General features: G+C 47.9%; 1 protein-coding gene across 1 annotated transcript; it reads left to right on the top strand.

Moving 5' to 3' along the window:
• The first annotated feature begins 7,455 nt into the window (after positions 1-7,455).
• LOC146196006 (uncharacterized) lies at positions 7,456-7,992 on the top strand. The gene has a single exon (XM_084596901.1). It carries the CDS (start codon positions 7,456-7,458, stop codon positions 7,990-7,992), a length of 537 nt encoding a protein of 178 aa, XP_084453027.1.
• The last annotated feature ends 2,071 nt before the right edge of the window (positions 7,993-10,063 follow it).

Raw genomic sequence — 10,063 nt, 5'->3', positions numbered from 1 at the left:
ATAATAAGATGGGGTACCCAATAAGACAATCCGAAAATCTCGAAGCATAATATATTGCAGCTCTTAAGGAATACTTTATCTACTGCGGAAAATGAGCATCCTTCCGCAGCAAAGGAAAGAGGTCTAAGTTATCTTTATACTGAAACTTGGGAAACATCTGCTCAATGAAGACCTCAGGCCCAACTCTATCACATCTTCGGCCGGCAAATGAATGACGAATGTACTCTAAACCAGGCTTTGTGAATACATCGAAGGCAGAAATCTCATCCCCAATTGTATGTTTCGATTTCATCCTGGCCTACCTAAGCAGGACGTGTTCTACAGCTAAAACATCACATTCTCAACTGCCAAACCTATTGAACCAAAGCTATTCTAGATATAGATCTTACTAAGACATTCGATAATGTTAAACACTCAGCAATCTTTCAGAACCTAAACACTGGAAGCCGGCGCCAGGTTGTATAATAACATCCGATACTTCCTTAGCCAGCGCTCAGCCACATTCACCTTCGGCGACCGCTGGCTACCAGGGATCACGCTGGATGCATGACGCACGCCCCAGGAGGCAGTTCTCTGCCATATGCTATTCAACGGAGCAGTTGTTCACCTAACTAAAAGACTAGCTCAAATACACAACCGTTTCAGTGTCTGCGCTGACGGCATCGCTCTCGGAGCTAACCGCTGAAGTGATCCCGAAATAGGACACCTAAAATTGGCCCTAACCACCATCCACACATATGTACGGGAACGTGGCCTAACCTGTTCCCCGTCTAAGTCAGAACTCTCTCTACGCCCTAGGCAGTATGATTCAGGCAGTTCGCCGATTTTTCTCAAGCTGGATGCCCATCAAATCCCACCACTGTCCAAATCCGTATGCTAGGTCTAGTTCTTCACTCCCATTTCGTGCACAAAGAACTCATAAAGACTCTCCATACTATCCATACACAAACTAGCTGACTGATTCGCCGCGTAGCTAACCGCTAGGCTGGTTTACCCATGCTTACTCTATAAGCCGCGCCACATGCACCCTTCCATACCTCCCTCTCAAACAAAAGAAGAGATACTAGGTAAAAGCGTTCCTACGAAGTTACACAATGGTGGTTCTGCGACTTCCCCCTACACATCAAACGCTCGTCTACATTTACGGCACAAATATCCTGTCTATCCCACTCGGCCTCTGGGCGCACTCTATTACCCCAGTTATGCCTAAGGCCAGTTATACGCCCTATTGACGTTGTTCCCCTGTAAGGCCGCGGTGGCCCTTTGCGCGCCGCAGAAAACGGCGATGGAACGTTCTCCAAGCTACGAGAGAGCGACGCGACCGATTACGTCATCTCGGCCCCCGCGCTGCGCCTCCTCGCCCTCGTCGCCATGCGCGGAGTCAAGCGTGCATTCCCCCGCACGGTCCCGGCCCTCCTCCTCACTTCGCGCGGGAGGGCCGCGCATGCTCATCATGTGCGAGAAAATTCGAGGCCTCTCCAGAAGGACACGGGGGGAAGGCATAGCTTTGGCAGCGCTAAGCTGTTTTCCGTTCCTCCTCTGCGCCTAGAAGGTTCGGCGCTGGCTATTTAAGAGCGCGCCGCGCAGTTACTGACGGTTCTGGTTCTGATTCAATTCTCGCTCGGAGAAGACAGCGTAGCAGGCAGGCTCCGACTGAGAAGTCGTAAAAAAGAGCGATGCGCTCGTTTTGCAGTTAGTTTTTCGCTCAGTCTCTTTTGTAAAGTGTGTCGCCTCTCTGTCTCGTGTGAATACGTTTTCTATACCCTGTGCTTCGTGTTCTTGTTATATAAAGTTAATGTTCGTTTTGTTACTACAAGTTCATTGGCCTTCGTCTCAGTGTGTTTGCGTGTGAACTACACGTCGCCCGCCGAATCGAGGAGCACCTTGGAGAGGTGCGGAAGGTTTAAAGAAGAACCTGGCTTTTACTCCCCCTTTCTCCTATATTTCGCTATAACCTAAACATAACTCCCATCCTTGAAAGCATGCACCCTGAGCGAGATGGAAGCGGAAAACAGCCTGGGCTCACGACCTTCACAGATAGTACTAGCGAGCACCAAAACGTGGTCTACGTAGACGCAGCGGAATATACGTCCGGCTCCCGTATGTCCCTAGTTGTAGCCGACAATCATGCAAAGCTTCTTACTTCCAGCTTGGTAATCACAGTTTCCACCGCAGAGGCAGAAGAGGCAGCCGCCGTGCTTGCTCTCATCTCTCAATCTGCCACAACACAACAAATATATCTGACTCTAAATCTGCTTATATAATTTACTCCAACAATTATATATACCGCGTTGCTGCTCACATTACCCTTCTGGGAGCCTCGACGCCCTATAAGCCTCCTCTAGACGTCAGAGCATGCCGGCCACTTTGGCAACCAGGAGGCTAATTCCCTAGCCCGAAGTCTTACATGCCGGACAAGAGGATAGAGCACCCACTACAGGTTGTAGAGCGCCCGCTCTCCATTCGTAATATTTTCTCGTACTACCGGGACAAACGAAGAGAATAACACTCCCAGTCCTATCCCCTCGCCATGGGGCAGCCCGCCCACTAGCGACGGTGGCAGACTGGGGCTACTCCATGCCCTACATTTCTACATGCCCGATACCATGACTTATTCTTCTTCTCATTCAGACCTTGCAACAAACTTAGAGACTTCCTACGCGTCCTTTTTCAAGCCTCACCTTCCCTCATCCTCACGACAGAACGTCGCAGAGTCTTACTAGACATCTCCTATGACCCGCACATCAGCCCTTACCAGTGCAAGAGGATCTGTTGTGCTATAAAGAGGATTGCACTCTAAAGAATTCATTTTGGGTTGTGTCCCCTCACAGTGATGTAGAACCCAAATGTCATGCAGGGAGCTTCACCAACTTCAGCATAAACGTTACTACCCCCAACACATACTTGACATTTGATTAAATACCCAAATTAGCGCCAAGATTTAATTGGCATACAGGAAAGGAAAGGCGCGGTGTCTGTCACACTCTTCTCTGTGTACACCTGAACAGCGCCGCATGGAAGGGAGGAAGGTAGGAGAGGATGTACAACGAGAGAAATGGTTACCGTAATTGGGGTAATTCGATTACGTGGATAACTTTAAAGCACACTGACATCGCACAGCACACGGACTCCTCTCCGTGTCACCTCCATCGAAAGGCAGCCGCCGGCGGTCGCGTTCGAAATCTGGAATATACATTTATTTAAATGTATATCAACGCATTGCGGTGTCTCAGTGGTTACGGCCTTGGCTGCTGTTTCCTCATATCTTTCCTAACCTTTCTTTTTTTCCCCTTTCGACCACCTGTCACATTATTTAACTGTGTACCCTAATTCTCCTTTTCCTTCTACCCGCGATAAAATAGTGGTGCGGGCAGTCTACTTCAATTAGACTCCGCTACACGCGGGATCAAATCCCGGCCTCGGCGGCCGCTTTTCGATGCTGGCGAAAAACAAGGTGCCCATGCGCTGTGCGATGTCAGTGCACGTTAAGGAACCCCAGGTGGTAGAAATTTCTGGAGTCCTACACTACGGCGTCTCTCATAGCCTTAAACCCCAACGTCAAACCCCACAAACCAAACCAAACCAAACTCTGCCGCTAGTGTCTGAAGTATCCAGGTTCGAGCCCGCCCTTGGCGGCTGCGTTTCGAGAGGCGAAACACAAATAAATCCTTGTGGTGGCCGTTCTCACTGTTGTGGCTGTAAGAAGCAGGGAAAGAAAATGCACGGGCCTGCTACTGGCTCTGTAGCTGAGCCACCTCCGCAGCCTCGTGCGGACAGAAGAGAAAATAGAGAAGAAAGAAAAAGAAGAGGGAGAGAAAGACGCGCGCCGCAACAACAGCCGTCGTTCACCACCGAAGCAGTGGCTTGTGCAATGACGGCCTACAACAGACAAAATTCGGTGGCAGGCTAGCCCCCGCCGCAAGCGGCGGTGACATACCTGTACCAGCCCCATCAGGGCCAGGATTAGCTACCCTTCACCACCTCCTGTCCCGTCGGTTATCGCTGCACATAATAGATCCTCAAGTAGTTAAAACTGTTCCGGAGCCCTCAAGAACTCCACCTGTTCCACCTTTACTCCCACCTCTCTCCTTTCCCTTACAGCGTGGTTCAAGCGTCTGACAATACAGTGCCTACTCATGGAACGAAAGGCTGTGTTAAATAATAATAAAATGCGTGGCCCTCTTATGGTGAAGCTTGAACAGCCTCATAATTTAAGCCGTCAAAATGTGTACAACCTCGACAAACCATGCAAACCATGAGAAACCTTGCTTAACAAGCCTGTCATTAGTACAACTCGATCCGAGCCCCACCGCGTTGTTGCAGTGGTTAAGATGCCGGACTATGCTAGAGCACCCGGTTTCGATACCGACTGCCGGCGGCTGCGTTTCGTTCAATTCGAAACAAAGAGGCGTCCTTGTGCTGTTACTGCTGTGCGATGTTAGTGTATGTTTCTCCCCTGGTCATCGAACTTACTGCTTTCTCCTTACCCCTGTTACACGGGCACGTTAACGGCCATTAAGGAAAACGGCAGTTGGCCTTAACGGCCGTGCACTTTGCGCTTTCACTCCCACCTTCCTCGCTTCCTCTGCGTTGCTTCACAGGTGTCCTCGTTAAACGTGTGACAGATATTGCGCCTTTCGTTCCCACTTCCCGCGCTTCCTCTACGTTGCTTCACAGGTGTCCTCAATAAACGTGTGACAGATACCGCGCCTTTCGTTTCCTTAAACCAATTATAGGTAGGTTATAGTCATGAATAACCCCCTAACGCTTTTCATTAGATATTAACTGCACCTTCTTCCGTTTCCTCCAGCTTCAAAAATTGCGTTCCACGGCACCCCCCACGGACGTGAGTGACTGATTAACAACGTCTCTTTTTCGCTATTTTGTCAGTATATGCTTTTGCATCATAACAAAGAGTAATCGCGTTTTCGTGTGTATGAGGTGCGAAATGGCAGCTTCCTTTTTAAATACGCTTCTGTGTCACGACTCCCTGGGAACAAGTTTTTCAAGCCAGCGCTTAGTCTTGTTTTGAGCCAAGTTCCAACAATTTTGCACAAAAACGAGCCGCGCACTGATGTAGTGCTTTTCCCATGATATTGCTCATTATTTACTGCCGAGTACGATAGACCTGACTGCTGCAGCTGTTATATAAAATAACCGAAAATGCTAAACATCCGGTGCTAAGGTCTCTCAATGACGCTCGAGTAGCAACGAATGCGAGGTTTTGTTTATGCTGGTGGGTTCATGCCACATGTGTGGAATTGAAACTCGGCACTGTCTGCTTTCGTTCATGTGAATAGGAAGAGGGAATTCTCGGTGCCCTCCGCTCTTTGGCACTTGAATCTCTTTTTGCGTTTTGTGTATTGGGACTGTGCGGGACTTTCTGCATAACGTTAACTGCACATAGACAGACACCGAACTTTCAGCCCACCGGGTTTGATTGCTACCTACTGGCACCAGTCGACGTCCTCGTACAGGAGCCTTTCCTGCTGTGAGTTCTCATTCGTTTCTGTTTTAAGCAATGACAGGAACGTATTTAACGTCTTGTTTGCACGAGAAGGGTAAACTTTATTTTCGTCGCCTGAAAGCAGTGAAATGCTGTGAGGGTATAGCCTCAACAAGTTGAGGGCTCTTGTCAGGACCTAAATCTGTGTGTCCGAGTCAGAGCTGAGCAACTCGCCAACTGTTCACGCAGAGCCGAGTGCAGTTAGTGCCGGTCATCTTAGTTTATTAGTTTTTGTTTGTCGCTTTTCTGTTCCCATTTCTCTGTCGGCAGCTGAAACGACAAAATAACTCTCTTGTTCGAGCTCCTTGGTTTTATCTCCAAAGCATTCATACGAGCCTGAGATCCATTAACTATCTTCCTTATGCTTCACTTGTGGTCGACCTGTCAGATTGTGACGTCATTGTGTTGCATTTCGCGGCCTAGAAAGAAAATGAAGAAGCGCTTAAGAGGGCACTTATCTCCGCGGCAAAGCGTGTGATAATATAGGTATTCGCACACACGGATGATAGATTTTACTTTTATTTCCCCTTTTTTTATTTTCAAAGTTTTTCTATTTTAACGCAGTAGCGTCAAGGCCCCGTGTCGCAGAAAAGCCAGCGTCAGCGTTATGGTGGTAACGCGAAAACATGAAAGTAAACAAACCATAAACGCTAGCGAGAATCTGCAGAGTCGAAAACGGTTCCTTCGCAGTGTAAGGTGAGCACGCAACCACTCCGCCAGGGAACTTTTTTTTTTATTTATTGCCGACTTGGACATTCAAAACAAGACGATGAACAATAAAACGTGCCAGCACACTTTCGCATGACACGGCGGGTTAAAAATTTTTCAGTTTTACCAAACTGTCAAGCACATGAATCTCTTGTGGCTGCTCGGGGAGTGTCATATGCACTTCCCTGAACCGCACGTTCTCGTACAGAATTGACTTGTATATCTGCATTGTTAAACTGCATTCCGGTCTTCCACAAGCTGTGGAGGCCCAGGAGCATTATTGTATCAAAGGGAAACTCCTCTTGTGCAAATAGAGAAAGTATTTGTGAGGTGACGAATGTAGTACAGAAATTTTGCAGCTGCACAGATGCCCAGATAAACTGGGAAAAAAGCTGCGGTTTCTGGCATGGTAGCTGGGAGGTCACATCCGAACACTATTCTCGGATGCGCTGGTCAACCACTCCAGCATTGTATCTGGGAGTGCCCCTTGATTCTTACCGGGACCCAGATCCGTTCTGGCATGACCAAGCATCGAGCGCCAAGGAAAAAAGTGATGCGTGGCAAGGAAGGCAGTTGTCCATGTTCTCGCGTGCCACTATATGTAATCTGCTCCTTACTGCTAAAGTGTGGTACGTGATGAATGTGCTCAGTGCTTCGAGGACAAACATACAAAACTTCTCCGCCAGGGAACAGCATTGCTTCTCTCCGGATAACTGTGGACCTAATGTATTCATTGAAGTAATTATGACTGCGAGCTAATGTTTATTTGCGTCATTAGAATGAAACTAATTACGAAAGTAATAGTTAGGGAGTAGCGAAGAACACTTCCGGTTTGTTTACCTGTGATGGGGCGCTCACTCTGAAATTCCTTCGATGATACGGCGTTGCCAAAACAGATGGCGCGAGCCGTCGCTCGATTCTACCCAACTCGATTCAAAGTCACATACGTACATCCATCATCGTCAAAGCATTGGAGTTTAAATGCTTTTGCGATGAACTCTTAAAGGCGAAGCTAACCTACCAGAACTCACAAAATTCATAAATAACCACTGGGAACTGGGCACAGTTCCGGAGGCGTGCAAACATGCGGAGATAATCACGATTCCCAAGCCTGGCAAGACACCTAGTATGGACAATCAAAGACCCATGTCACTAACCTCGTGCTTAGGAAAGCTCTTCGAAAGAGTTGTTCATACCAGGCTGTAGAGCTTCTAGAGGACAATGACTACCTACCCAACACCATGTTTGGCTTTACGACAAAGCTGTCAACCCAGGATGTCCTTTTACAATCAAAAGATGACATTTTGGATCAAATGTCGAGCTGCAGCGAGAGCATAGTCCTGGCCATTGCCTTGACGGGTGCTTTCGACAACATCAGTCACAAGGCTATCCTCGAGGGGCTTTCAAGAACTAATTGGGAAGCAAAAGCCTTCCTCACGGACACAACTATAGGTATCGGCAATATCCGGTCTCAACGGAAAAACACACCAAACAAGGGAACGCCGCAAGGGTCAATCATATCCCCATTACTATTCAACATCGCCATGGTCTTACTGGCGGAAAAACTAGGCAAGCCCCGGGACGTAGTTCACACCATATACGCGGACAGTATCAAGGTATGGACCACTAAAGGGTCCACCGGAGAGAAAGAACAAAACTTGCAGGAGGCGGAAGAATGCATCGTGGATTTCGCAAGAAACAGCGGCATGGAATGCTCACAGGAGAAGCCGGAATTTATCCGAATGCACTCAAGGAGACTTAAACCTGGAAAGACATAGCTATTATTAAACGGACAACCAATAAAGGAAACGGATAAACTTCGGGTCCCAGGTAGGTGGCTCCAAAACTACGGGAAAATATATCACACGATCAAAACAATAAACGAAACAACAAAATAAATATGCGGAAAGATCCGCAGGATAACGAATAAAAGAAATGGGCCAAAGGAGTCCGACGCAATAAGGACAGCCACTGCTTTGGTGATACCACGACTGACCTACAGCTTGCCGTACCACAAACTAAACCAAGCGGAAATCAGTCAAATTGACGCCCAAATTAGGAAAGCATATAATATCGCGCTAGGACTCCCCTTCAAAGCATCGACGCAAAAGTTCATGGAACTAGGTGTATTCAACATCTATAACCAACACAGCAAAGCGGCCACATTCTTTCAGAAAGTCAGGCTAGCACAATCCGAGGTAGAAGGCACTTACTAACGAGACTTGGCCACCGAGACGAAAAAAGAGAGATAGAAAATTCGACTAACATACCACGAAAGATTAGGGGAACGTTAGTGGTCAGCCCTATACCGAAAAACATGAGCCCCATACACAACACAGGAAGGAGAGAGGCTAGGGCAGAGCTCTTGGCCGAAGCCTGGCAACGAAATCAAACTTCCTCTACGCGGATGCTTCCACGTACGGAGACCGAAAAGTGACCGAGACAGAATCGGGGAGACGGAACTTGGCCGTGCGGTCGCGGAGAAATGCAGTGAAGTAGCCGTACATCTTTGGACCACATTCAGTAGAGGCCAGGATGTTTAAAAGAAGATCATGGGCAAAGTTATCAAAGGCCTTACGCACATCAAGGGCCACTATGGCAAGAGGGGGGAAGAACGCAGTCATGCATGAGGAGAAAAAAGAGGTCCTGAGTAGACACACCTTTTCAGAAGCCAATTTGTTGAGGGGGAAAGAAATCTGTGAATTCAAGATGAGCGTCTAGCCGATTGAGCACCATCCGTTCCATGGTCTTTCCTAGGCATGATGTTAAAGAAACTGGGCGGAGGTTTTCAAGCGCAGGTTTCTTGCCTGGTTTTGGCAGTATGGTTATAAGTGATTGTTTTCAAGATGCTGGTGTAAGTGTATAATCTCAGTGTAAGTGTATAATGCTCAGAAAATGTTCTTTGTCCTTGTCAGAAAGGTTTCGAATAAGTGAGTACGTAATCTGGTCCTCGCCTGGGAAAGACGTCCGCTTTATCTGTTGTAGTGCCTAGTCTAGATCCCATAGGGTAAATGGCTCATCGAGTTCTGCATTGGAAGCACCAGTGCACAGAGGATAAAAACAAGGTAGGGGAGGAGGAATGTAGAGGTCGCGGAGTTGGGTTGTTAAGGCATCCGCTCCTAGTAGCGAATAGTGCTTCTCGAGAATGGGAACAGGAGCCGGTTGAAGCCCCAGGAGTTCTCTGAGTAAATGCCAGGTTCTTTTTTGCTTTTGCTTTAGCGTGCCGTTGATGGTGTTACAAATTTTGTTCCATTGATTTGTGTCAAGTGTAACGCAGTGTTCTTTAACCTGTCGCGTCAATTCAGTGACACGCTCTTACAGGCGAGAATTGTTGGGTTGAGCACGAAGAGTGAGCAACAGTCGTTTGCGCCTCTTCCAGATGCGTGCAAGGTAAGGGTCCGGATTATCGTAGGGAGCTGAAGTGGAACTGTCCTGTGTAGCTTGTTTCTGGGCCTGTTTGAGGGCTTTTGTCCAGCTCTGAAGACTGCCAGTAGTATGAACGGTGTCACGAATAGTGCGAAATGGATTCCAGTTTGTGCGGAAACTTTTGCGTTTACGCGGACGGGTACAGCTAGGTATAGTGATTTGACTAATGTAAGGGTCACTGAGCAGTTTTTCATCTGTTACCTGCCAGGTGACATCTCACCGCAGCCCACTGTGAGGTGTGGCATGGTGGATTGTCGGTGCCTGTAACCATCCCGAGTAATGAAATTTGGACTGTTATAAACAGTTATTTGAACTCCGTTTGATGTGTCGGAGTATGCGGCCAGGTTGAAAGGTACGTGGGTAACCGCAGATAACGTGCGGGGCATTAAAGTTCCCGCCCATCAAGAAGTCGGAGTCTTGAAA

The sequence above is a fragment of the Amblyomma maculatum genome, chromosome 3 (genome assembly GCF_055883805.1).
Source record: "Amblyomma maculatum isolate TAMU_Amacu chromosome 3, ASM5588380v1, whole genome shotgun sequence".
Taxonomy (NCBI): domain Eukaryota; kingdom Metazoa; phylum Arthropoda; class Arachnida; order Ixodida; family Ixodidae; genus Amblyomma; species Amblyomma maculatum.
The sequence above is the reverse complement of the archived record's forward strand: the minus strand, read 5'-3'. Positions and strand labels throughout refer to the sequence as shown.